Consider the following 12965-nt stretch of genomic DNA (forward strand, 5'->3'; position numbering starts at 1 on the left):
CAGACAAGAATTTCTCTTGCCTTCTTTAGAAAAGGTGTATGTGTCAGTATTGTAATGCCTCTATGGATGCAGGGTCTTCAAAGAATTCTACAATTACTAGGGCTTGAGAAATAGTTACTCAACAAGCTAAAACGAGAAGCAAAATTTAAGGAAAAAGAATTCTACTACCATTTCTTCATGAATCATTATTATTCAGGCTACACCTATGGATTCAGCCATTCTCTCATGCACAGGTAATGTTTTGTTTTCAAGACCCACTCTATTTATACTATCTGTAATTAATGTGCTATATTGAAAATAAAAAAGTTTTTGTGATACTGCTTTCACAGCTGCCTGAACATTTTTCCTGAGACTATTTCTTGCACTAGGTAGAAGCATCTGTTTTTGAATGTGGGAAAAATTATTTGCTTATAATGAAGGTTGTAATAAACAATTTTTAGTACTGTAATCTGTTTAGGGGAGGGGACTTTACCTCTTCTGTCTGCACAGTGCCAGACACCAGCTTACTTTCAGTAGGAACTTTAGTGTGCTGGATGTTGCAGTTAGGATACTTTCTGATCTCTATACTGCATGTCAGTCTTTTTTTTCTCCTTTGAACCATACTGGTGTTTTTCCTAAGGGTCCTTTTGCCACCTCAGTTCAATTTGAAGTTTAAAGGGATTGTTCCCAAGTTGTGTAATTGAAATATGTAATCTTCTTTGGTAAGAGTCTGATGAAGAATAAAGGAGTATATCTCGACCTACTAACCATCCCCCTTCTAATACACCCCAGGATGCCATTGGCCTTCCTGGCCACAATGGCACAGTGCTGGCTCATGGTCATCCTGCTGTCCACCAGGACCCCCAGATCCCTCTCCCCCATACTGCTCTCTAATAGGTCATTCCCCAGCTTATACTGGAACCTGGTGTTGTTCTTGCCTAGACTCTACACTTTCCCTTGTTATATTTCATTAAACCTTTCCTTGCCCAACTCTCCAGCCTGTCCAGGTCCCGCTGGATGGCAGCACAGCCTTCTGGTGTGTCAGCAACTCCTCCCAGCTTGATGTCATCAGCAGACTTGCTGATAGTACACTCTATTCCCTCATCCAAATGGTTGATGAATATATGGAATAGTACTCTTCCCCCTCTACTCTGCCCTGGTGAGACCGCATCTGGAATATTGTGTCCGGTTCTGGGCCCCTCAGTTCCAGAAGGACAGGGAACTGCTGGAGAGAGTCCAGCGCGGAGCAACGAAGGTGATTAAGGGAGTGGAGCTTCTCCCTTATAAGGAAAGGTTGAGGGAGATGGGTCTCTTTAGCTTGGAGGAGACTCAGGGCTGACCTCATTAATGCAAAAAATATGAAAGGGTGAGTGTCACGAGGATGGAGCCAGGCTCTTCTTGGTGACAACCAATGATATAGGACAAGGGGCAATGAGTCCAAACTGGAACACAAGAGGTTCCACTTAAATATGAGAAGAAACTTCTTCCCAGTGAGGATAGCAGAGCACTGGAACAGGCTGTCCCAGGGAGGTTGTGGAGTCTCCTACTCTGGAGACATTCAAAACTCACCTGGACACATTCCTCTGTAACCTCATCTAGGTGTTCCTGCTCCAGCAGGGGGATTGGACTAGATGATCTTTTGAGGTCCCTCACAATCCCTAGCATTCTGTGATTCTGTGATACCACAGGTCTCTAAATGTTTGATTGTGTGTGTGAGGACTGATTAACCTTTGGATATACTGTAATAATTAATTTCAAGATTACCTTTCCATCTGAAATCCTCCTTGTATTTTACCTTTCCATCTGAAATCCTCCTTGTATTTTATGATAGGCAGAAATCTGCAAGAGGTTAGGTAGAGAGAACACAGTATGATGCCTGTGAGAAGCAAAAAGATTCTTTTTCTCATAGCAGCTCTGGCTGCATGCTTTACTGTGTCTTGACCATGGAGGCTTCTCAGAGAGGGCTGTTGCAGAGGGAGCATATCTTGTGCTGGAGCTTATGAACATGTTTTACTGTGATACTTTAATATTAAAGCTTACATCAGTAGAATAAGGATTTGGTGTTTTCCTTAAACACTTTCCTTGATTTTTCTTAAACTCTTATCTACTTCTCTATTTCCTTCCTGTTGGAGTGATTTTTCAACTCCAGCAGTAAAGAATTTCATCAGTCTCAGCTGGAACACACGTACACTTTGTGCATCGTTTGGGGCGGGTACATGCATTAGCATTGAGTGATGCAGAGCATTTTTCCTTTTCGTCTTTACGTGTGTTCAGGGTATTGCACAGCCTTGGCGGTGCTGTCAGATCCTCTGGCCTAGAATGAATGGCTGCAGCTGAAGTCCTGAACTTTGATCCCTTTTGTAGTAATGCAATGAGCAGCCACCAGACCACCAAGCTCGTCAATTTAGAGTTCATTCTGAATGTACACTGACATGTGCTTCCTGCTTTGGCTTAGGGAAGTAACTTAAGACTTGCCTTTTGCTGGGCATACGTTGTTTTAAGAACTGCCTGACATATTTTCAAATGTCTTTTCCGTTAGTCAGAAGTGATTCCTGAAGTGCTTTTCTCACAGTTGACACAGATCTGTTTCGATTCAGGAGCTACACACAGCGGCAAGTTGAATTCTCCAAAATGGGTTTGAACCAGAGGAGACTTCTTTCTCTGTGCTGGGAGAAATTTCTGGGGACAAATTTCAATGATGAAGGAAAAGGAGGACATATTTGCTTGTTCCAAGTCAGGACAGTAATTCCTGTTGCAGTGTGGGGGAATACAGTTTGTGTGCATTGCTTCACTGGTCAGTGTGCTGTGGATTTAACTTTTATCATTATTAGGAAGACATTTCCCATCTATCATTGAATGGCTCTTAGGTTGCTGGGTGTCACACAAATGCTGATTTATCTTTTCATTTTATTTCATTGACGCTTCCTTCCACAGGAGGCTTCTTACTGAAGCTTTTGATTACCATTAAAGGCAGTAAAGTTATCTCTGCTGACATCTCCTAAAATCTGTAACTTCATGAGGCTTTTTCTGATTTCTAATTTATCCCATTTGATACTGTAGTTTTCACTGCCCGATTGCACATGGTGCTCAGGCCTCGTGATTACATAATGTGCTTTTTATGAAAATGATTTGGTGCCAGAAGGGAGGCTTGGAGTGGCGGAAATCATTAACATGCAAAAATCTTGAGCTCCAAAATAGATTTAATTAGAAGCTTATTTCAAAGATCTACCACCTGCCTCTCATTTTGGCTTTGCATTAGCTCTAAAAATGTGTTGTGGTTTAAAAGTGTGACAAATGTATTCATCTCATGCTAGAATAACAAAACTACAAAACAACAGTAGCTGGACTTGTGCTTAAAAGTAACACTTTTTGGCTGAGCGACATTCCTCTTGAGACACAAGCTGCTGAAACTATGCAGAGTACACTAAGTGATTCCATCTGATCTGCAGAAAACACTATGGGTTATATTTTCACTTTATAAATATGTCACTGGCAAAGCCAACTGGCTGCAATAAGCTTTTTTGAAATGGACATTTCTGGCTGAGTTTTTGGAAGACTGCATTTCTTAAAGTGAAACATAAAAACTCCATTCACTAGCTACACATTAAAAACAAATGGCCAAAGGAAATAAGTTGACCTATAAAAAGCTGGGAAGTAAGACTTCATACACATTTTAATTTTCTTTAATGATGCTTTACATGTAATAGTTTGGATAATTGGAGTTTGATCCACTAGTACAAGCTAGTTAAAATACAAATTTGAAAATTAGTGAGTATGAACAACACAAATATGAAGTGGTAGGTATATTAAGAAGTGATGCTGTGCTCTTAAAGGCATAAAGAACCATTACTGATTCAGTCTTAGGTGCCTTGTGTTTGTTTCTTCAGACAGTATCGTTCAGTACTGCAGTATGCTTGGAAATCATTGGAGTACTCTAAAGAACTTGTCATGTTATGTCATATCATATTCAATCATATCACTACTGTTAAAACAGGAGATATTTTAACAGTTATATTTGTGTGTGATTGGGGATTATGCATGTTAAAGATTAATGGTTCCATGTCTGATATGACAGCTTCATATATATTGAAGAAAGTGCTGTAGTTTTTCTGTTAGTCATTTTCATGATGTAATGAAATTGGTAAGAAGAAAATTGATATTCATAGATGAGAGCAGAAACTTTTACTACTTGTTTCTTAAGCAGTAACAACTCAACACTTCTGCTGCTCTTAATTTTTTTCTGTCAGCTGAATTGTAATATGTATGCTAGATTACCACTGCATTTTGATTATATCTGCTGTAGTGTTTATCTTTAAATGTCATCAGAAGAATAGAAGTAACAATTAAATTGTATGTTTTAGACAACCTTAAGCCCTGAAGGTGTCTAAAAGGTAGCTTTCTCACTACCATCAGTATAACCAGAAGGACCTGACATTTAATTCTGTTACAAAATATGTAAGATTTCTCTATTATTAAGGGCATTCACTTTACATTTAAATGTCTTTTACTTTTAATCTTATGATATATCAAGCCATATTTAGAAGTTTTCCAAACAGTAGAATAGCAACATGGCAAAAGACAAATGTGTTCTACTATTGTGCCTTTAAAAAAACTTTTCCAAGATGCCTGTGATCTTTTTGTCTTCAGGTTTCAGATACTGAGGAGTTCTATTGAAGCTGGACATTTGAAAATTAAGAGAAATAGGGCAGCCAGCTGCAGGTTTCTTCTGTAGCACACTGCTGATGATAGGAAAATTCATAGGACACTGTGGAAAGACAATTGAAGATTCTCTCTACCCAGACATACACAGTTGTATTCTTGATAAAGGTGAAAAATAGAAGTAGAACTGAACAGTTAACTAATGTAAAATGTTGAGAGGGTTTTCGGTATGCCTTTGAATGCTGAATGTGAACATATGTGATTTTGAGGTAACAGATGTAGAATAACCATGGTCACATGGACACATGAATTATGAAGCACTATTTTCTTGCAAGCCAAATAAAAATGCCACTGGTTATTTCTAGTAGCCAATAACTATACTTTAAAATAACTGTACCTAAGCAACTGTGGTGGCAACCAGTGGGCTCGCACCTTTTACTGGTTACCAGTGTTTGTACAAGTTTCTCACAGTACTTTTCCTGGTTACTCATAATTTTATACAGCTGGCTAACTCATACTTTTTCTAGACTGTATCAACAGTGTGATAAAATGTCAGCAACTGTTGGGAAGTGGAAGCTGGGTATCCTTAATATTGATAGCATACCAGTGCAAAACGTCTCAAGTTTCTTTAATTATTGCCACTGCTTGCTGATTAGGAGTATGTGATAGGACTAAATCCTGTGAAATTTCACAACCTAGAGGAAGAGGTATCTACCATAGTGCCTTTGAGTAGATGAGAGATGAAAGTTAGAATGCCTTTTTTGAATGCCTTATTTTAGTGATTCTTCTCTTGATGTCTTCTAGTCCAATCCCACTTCCCAAGCAGGTTCGGCTAGAAGTTGCCCAGGGTTGTGTTCAATTGTATTTTCAATATGTCTATGGAAGAAGACAGTGTTTGTTGACCTTCACAGTTAAAAAAAAAAAAAAAAAAGTTCAGATAGAATTTCATGTGGTACAGTTTGTTCCTGTTGACTCTTGTCCTGTAACTGGGAGCCACAGAGAAGAGTCTGTCACCCTCTTTTTCTTTCTTTCCCGTTAGGTGTTTATGCACATTCGTGAGATTCCCCTTGAGCCATCTCTTCTCAAAGCTGAACGGCCCCAGCCCTCTAGCTTCTCCTCTTCTGAAAGATGTGCCAATTCCTCAGTAATCTTTGTGGCCTTTTGCTGGACCTGCTGCAGTATGTCCCTAGTATTTTTTGTGCTGGGAAGCCCAGAACTGGACCCAGTTGGCTTCACCAATACTGAGTGGAGGGGAAGGATTGCTTCCTTTGGCTTCCTAGTAACACTCTTCCTAATGCAGTTTGGGACACTGTTGGACACCTTTGCTGGCTCATGGTATAATTCATCCAAGAGAATCCAGGTCTTTCTCTGCAGAGCTGTTTTCCAGATGGCTGGCCTCCACTGTGTACTGATGCCTGAAGTTATTCCTTCCTGGGGCAGGACTTTGCATTTCATTTCGATCTTCATGACTGTCTGCCTACTTCTCCAGCCTGCTGAGGTTGCTCTGAATGGCAGAACACCTTCTGAGCCTGGCAGTTTAATCAGTCTTCAGTCAGCCTTATTTTCCATTTATGTAGCCTGGACTTCATCAGTGTATATATGGGGATGCTATGGGAGACAACACCTAAAATCAAGATAAATGGCATCCACTGATCTGTCATCCACAAAGCTAGTAAAGCTAGTCACCTCTTTGTAGAAGGAAGTTAGGTTGGTTAAGTGTGATTTCACCTTTGTAGATCCATGTTGACTACTCCCGATTAACTTCTTGTCCTTCAGGCGTCTGGAAATAGTTTTTACAAGCATTAGTTGTTCCATTACCTTCCCAGGGTCTGAGCTGAGGTTGACTTGCCTATTCCCTGGACCATCATACTTGTCCTTCTTGAAGATAGTGACATTTGCTTTCTTCCAGTCTTTAGGGACCTCTTCTGATTGCTATGGCCATTCAAAGATAATTGAGTGGCATTGCAGTGACATCAGCCAGCTACCTCAGCACTTGTTGGTGCATCACATCAAGCCCTATGAACTTAAGTTTATTTTGTTTAAATATTCCCTAACCAGAACATCTTTGACTGAGGGTATGGCCCCTATGGCCCCTGCTCCATTGACCAGCAGTCTCACATTTTTCCTAGTCTTCATTTGGAATACTTTTTCGTATTTACTTCATTTGGAATACAATACTTCGTGGAATACTTTTGTGTTGCCCTTTGTATCCCTTGCCAGATTCAATTCAGCTGGGCTATTGCTTTCCTAAGACCATCCCTGAATGGTTATACAGTATCTGTATATTCCTCCTAGGTCACCTGCCCCTGCTTCTACTTCTTTTACACTTCCTTTTTATGTCAGTGTAGTCAGGAGCTTCTTGTTTATCCTTGTAGGTGTCTTGCTGCCTGCCTTTGCTTGACTCCCTGCATCTTGGGATAGGCTGTTCTTGAACTTGGAGGTAATCCTTGAATATTCAACCAGCTTTACTGGATCCCTTTTCTCTCCAGGGCCATATCCTATTAGAAACTCATAGGCAGATCCCTGAGAATGCTGAAGTCTGCTCTCCAGAAGTCTAGGGATGTGATCCTGTGTTATGCCCTGCTCATTCCTCTTATGTTCCTGAACTTATCTTGATCATCCTTCTCACCCCCTCATAGTCACTGTAGCCAAGGCTGTACCCTAACCTTCACATCCTTTCTTGCCGGTAAGTATCACATCCAGCAGAGCACCTCTCCTGTTTGGCTCATCAGTCACCTGAGCTGGGAAGTTTTTGTCAACGTGTTACAGAAACTTCCTAGATTTCTTGTGCCCTGCTGTTGTCCTTCTTACAGATATGTGGCTAGTTCAAGCCCCCATGAGAACCAGAGCCACCAAATATGAGGCTTCTGCCAGTTGTCTGAAGAGTGCCTCATTGATGTCTTCCTGATCATGTGGCCTGTGACACACTGTCATATTGGTCTGCCCAATAATCCTGATCCTCATGAGGCAGCTCCTGACTGCTTCATCACCTCCCTCTGTGCATTTTGAGTGATCTTTTCTAAAAAGGGCAACTCCCCATCATCAACCTGGCATGTCCTTCCTAAAAGGCCTGGATGCATCCATCTTAGCACTCTGGTCATGTGAGTTAGCCCACTATATCTCTGTGATCCCAATGAGGTCATAGCCCTATAACTTTGCACAGACTTCCAGTTCCTCCTGTTTTTCCCCTACTATGTGGTAATACATTACTGTGAAGACATTTCAGAGAGGCATTCAGAAAGCCATGAGAGCTTTCTCAGTAAGACTGCTGTTCTATGGGCACTTCCTTACTTGGATTCCTATGCTTGAGGTAATTCCATTTCAGCCCTGTTTAGTTGATTGCCACGTCCCTTTGGTTCACATCATCCTGGAGCCTTTTGCTTGCTTACTTCATCTACCACTCCCTCACTGAATTGTTGTAAAGTCTCTGCCTCCTCTGTCATTCCTAGTTTAAAGTTGCTCTTACTGAGTTGGCAAGCCTGTTGGCAAAGATACTTTTTCTGGATTTAGTCAGACGATCCTGTCTCTTCCAAATGGCTGTCAATCCTCAAAGAGGATGGTCATAAAACAAAGGTCTGATGTGGATACCTGCAGTGTAACCTATTGTTGACCCATAGGGTACATCTAGTCTTCCTCATGTGCTTCCCCTTCCTCAGCAGGATCAAGGAGGAAAATCAGCTGGGCCATCATGCCCTTAACCATCACCCCAGAGCCATGTCACACTTTATGCTTTCCACGTAATCCCTGGCCATTGTTAGGCTTGTCTGGAGTTATTTGTGTGAGGTGATGAGTCACTGGTTTGAAACTTTTTTAAAAAGTTATAAATTTGGGATGGTGTCCAAATATCAGTTTATCAAGCCATCAGATAAGTACCAGATCTGGCTTGGAAGTGAGAAGGAACTATGTGACCTGAGCAAGGGTAGCTGGAGGCCCAGAGTGAAGGAGGTGAGCAGGACTACTTCTGCCAGCAGTAGCAAAACATTAGATTGATTTTACTTATTTGTCTACTCACAACCTTAGCATGCTTTTAAGTGATACTCTTTGAACTTATATGGTTGCTACAATTTTTTAATGAATACTTTATTTTTCTTTTTAATTTTCACTAATAATAGTTGATAGTGTCAACTGTTAATGATAAAAAGCAGGACATTCAGAATTGTAGGAACCTTAATATTGAATAACTTTCAAATTAACTTTCAAATAACTTTATTTTTTAATCGAAACACATACTGTATGCATTTATAGGTCAGTCTCATTAATTTTTGAATTGGACTTTACTAAAGTCATTGCAGTGTTCTTGGCTAGTACTTCAGAGGCTCAGTATAAACAGCAAACCAAATATTCATTCTGTCTATGATCAGTAGTCGCTGTAACCTCTTGAGTACCACATATTTCAGGAGCAGAATGTCAGCTACAAGTTATGAATAAATCAAGCAATTCTGGAATTTGTCCTATGGAGAATATTTAAAGAGGGTAAATGATTATTAAAGGCTTAATAAAGATGCTTTATACAAATAATTTCAGGGGAAGTATACTAGTTATGCAGCTTAAGGATGTGTGTTTATATATGCATATCTAATATGTTTGTATACTGTAGAATATGTTTCTAATTTTATAAACAATAAACAGAAGCCCTACACCCCGCTTTATAATTTAAGAAGTCTGCATCAAAAATCCTAGGAAAATCATAGCTCTAAACCAATTGGTCTGTTTAAAAAATGCTTTTGGAGACCTATGTCAAACCCATAATTCTCTCAGAAATTATTGCATTTAGTCACAGGAAACATTTCTTGGTTGACTTTTGCTGTTAACAGAGTTAAAGAGTTTACGTTTCCTAGAAGGATATATGACTTTAATCTGCACATAGAAGAGGAAACATTTAAAATGTTTCAAGTTTCTAGTGTTGTGGTACAAACTTCAGAATGTTATAGATTAAACTTTTGAGACTTAAATCATCAAATTGAAGTTGCTAGTGACAAGCAGTCAGTGGTTTAATGAGCTGCTATAAAGATGATATATTTAAATTTTCTCACTTGCAGTAGTAGAAAAAATCCGAAGATATGTTGGTTGGACTTCAGTATCAGGCAAAATCTCAGTCTTACTACTTTGGAACAGTGCTTTAATGATTTCCACATTGAGTTGCTTTTGTAAGACATATTAGTTTATTAGTACAGATTCTGACAATTTTCAGCTCAGGAAGATGAGTTTTCATTGTTTCTCAGGCAAGTTTCTTTTTGAAACCACCAAGGATTTTTCATTAATGGAGTATTTCTCTCAAGTTTAATAAAGAACAATGGATTTATCTAAAAATTGAATAAAATTATTTTCTATATTTATTAATTTGTCAATTGGAAATGCTATTACTACCTTGTTAAAGCAAAATTTAAGTGTTTGTTATTGTCAGTTAATGTTATTCCTCAAAATGTATGCACTTCAGGAGTTCTCAAACAGACAAAACCACAAAACTCCACTGAATAGGAATGACCTTTAAGGTTCTCAGAAAAGGTCTATGTAGAACATATGGAAAGAAACAGGTGGTGTGATTATGTGCTTGAAATGCCATCAGTGTTCCTGAAACTACACTGCAGAAATTGTTTTGCAGTTCTATCTGTATAATCGTTGGTTTGAACGATTGAAATATTTTAACTGTTTCACTAGAGACTGAAAAATTCAACTTTGCACTTTCAAATGTCCTTCCTATCAAATGGTTGGTACTTGTGATGGGGTTTATAGAACATGCAGTGAATTATATGGAGAATCTGGAAAGAGGAATGGGAGAACTTGTTTATTTTTAAGTAAAGCTTCTATGAAGAATCACAGTGGACATGAACAATGTTTTGCACTGTACTTTACATTTGTTGCTATTTCAGATACTGAATATCTCTTTGACCTTCATTACCTTTTCTAAGTGTAAGATAGAAGTTTTAGTCTATTTTTGTTTTTCTTCATCCTCCTATGGCAGAAGAACGTTCTTAAAGAACTGAGGATGAAGCTTAGTGAACAGACAATGTGTTTGGGTCAACTATGTGTATAGAATAATTCCTGAGACACAATGGAGTATTGTAATGGAAGTGAATAGACATTTTGAATTACAGGTATTTCATGTTGTGTTTGAAAGATGAGGCTTATCTCGGAATGCAGGAGAGATATTTCTATCATCCTCTCTTTGAATGGATGCAAAATATTGTTTATTCGAATTGTTACCTTTGCATGTGAAATGCAAACTCTATAAGCAGCTTCTGATCTCAGAAGTCTTCCAAATGAGACTTGGATTTAGATTGGTGCACTTGAGGCAGGACGAGTCATGTATTGAGGCTCCTAAGTAATGGAGGCTTGAAGTAATTTACTCAAAGCTGAATTTTTTAATTTGTTTTTTATTTAGTCTTTCTGGTAACGCTAAGTGGGCCTGTTTTGTTTTTTCTTTCCTTGAAGGCAGAAAATGTGAATGCAAACATTACCATTGTATTATATTATTTCTACAGCAATGCATATTTGTAGGAGTTTCTGTTGTGTTGTTTAAGCAGACTTGAAAGAATATAATAGGTTATTTTAAATCACAATTGTTATGACTGCTTGTAAGGTATAGAAGCATTTAAGAACCAGAATAATTGGGGATTTGGGGATTATTGAAACATTTATTTAAACTGAATTTTAATAGTTATATTTTTAGGAATTCTGGTTTGAAATGAAATATCTAGCTATTTTTTTGCTGTTAATATATTCTGAATGTTATTGCCCCAAAAAATCTAGTTTGTTCATTTTAGTAAGTGAGCTTTTATTGAGGTTGCAATATTTAGTGTTCTTCTCATAGTAAACAGCTGTGTAAATTAATCTTATTTTTGTTAGGATTACTTATGAGTACAATTTTAATTTACTAACAATTTTAGGAGTAAAACTAGATAAATAGCATTGCTTTGTTTCCTTTGTATTTCTTTCTTTTGCTTTCCTTAGGTCGAGATTTGATATGCATACAGTCCATGGATGGGATGCTCATGTTGTTTGAGCAGGAAAGCTACGCTTTTGGCCGTTTTTTACCTGGTTTTCTTCTGCCGGGTCCCTTGACTTACAGCTCTCGGACAGATTCTTTCATTACAGTGTCTTCTTGTCAACAGGTTGAGAGTTACAAGTATGTGTTCATGTTCAGTAATTATAGCATATTTTGATACTATCATCTAGTATGTAAACAAATTAGAAGTAAGCATGTCTGATTTTTATTGCCCTAACTAATAATGCATCCCAAAGCAGGTGACAGTTGGTTACAGGACAGAAGAAAAATAAAATGTTGTATGTTGTTGGGTGATTACTGTCTCTGTACAGTCATAGAAGAAAGCATACTGTGTGACCTGAGGACTTTATGGTCCCATTTTATTTGTATAAATGTATTAAGTTTACTAGCTTATCAAGGCATATCGTGTTGTCCTGCAAATGCCAGGTTTTTCCCTGCTTCAGATCAGTCTAATCTGTGCTTTGTGTTGCCTGCACTCTACTGCTTTAGCCAAATGTTCCTTCCAGTTGTTTCAACTGAATTTTAATTTTGATGCAAATACTTACTAGTCTGACGAATCTGTTCAATTTTCAGAAGATATTTGAAACAGGGCTTTGGCTTTTGTGATCATAGGATCCTCTCAGAGGAATGGGGGCTGGTGAGGAGAGATGGAATCCACCTGACAAAGTGGCAGAGGAGGCTTGTTAACCTCCTTGACAGCTAGGCTGAGGGACAGGTGCTAAATCCATCATGTAAGTGATGGTATAGGGGATAAGGGTCAAGTGCACAAAGAGGGATGATGCTTTCATAACACCTTAAAAGTGGAATGAGTGGGGGCTCTTCAAGAAGAAAAGACAGGCAAAGGGGGGATTTGTGTTCACCATGGAGGAGCACCTTGAGTACATGGGGCTCTCTTATGGAACCACCATGTTGAGAGTTTTTCAAGCATCCATCTGTTTAGAATCAGATGGATGCCTGAGGAAGGAGACGTTGTGGTGGATATCTGCTCTGAAGCCTTTTTTTAAACAAGAAGTTTCCCAAATGCAGGCCCTTGTTCTTAGGGGAGACTAATGTCTGCTGGGAGGGCAACATAATGGACCTCAGCAAGATGGAAAGTTTCTGAGGTGCATTAGGAAAAGCCTTTTGATACAGGTGCTAGACAGCCTGGCTATGGAAGATGTGTTGCTGAATCCACGACTCAGAAAGAAGAAATGTTTGGAGAAGCAATGGTCAGCATTTGCCATTGAGTGTTACAGACACTGGCTGCAGTGACCAAGAGGTGATATAGATTAAGATACTGAGAGAAGGGAGGAAGATAAGCAGTGGACTAAAGACAGTAGAT

At 38.9% G+C, this 12965-nt stretch overlaps 1 protein-coding gene across 10 annotated transcripts in view; it reads left to right on the forward strand.

The window, feature by feature from the left end:
- The window catches only part of BBS9 (Bardet-Biedl syndrome 9), a 307045-nt gene that overhangs the window by 23817 nt on the left and 270263 nt on the right, over positions 1 to 12965 (forward strand). For all 10 annotated transcript variants that reach the window (XM_065055148.1, XM_065055150.1, XM_065055147.1 and 7 more), the window contains exon 7: positions 11590 to 11764. In XM_065055148.1, the coding sequence (XP_064911220.1) occupies positions 11590 to 11764 (175 nt within the window). The remainder of the gene's footprint in view (positions 1 to 11589; positions 11765 to 12965) is intronic.

The sequence above is a fragment of the Columba livia genome, chromosome 2 (assembly GCF_036013475.1).
Source record: "Columba livia isolate bColLiv1 breed racing homer chromosome 2, bColLiv1.pat.W.v2, whole genome shotgun sequence".
Classification (NCBI taxonomy): domain Eukaryota; kingdom Metazoa; phylum Chordata; class Aves; order Columbiformes; family Columbidae; genus Columba; species Columba livia.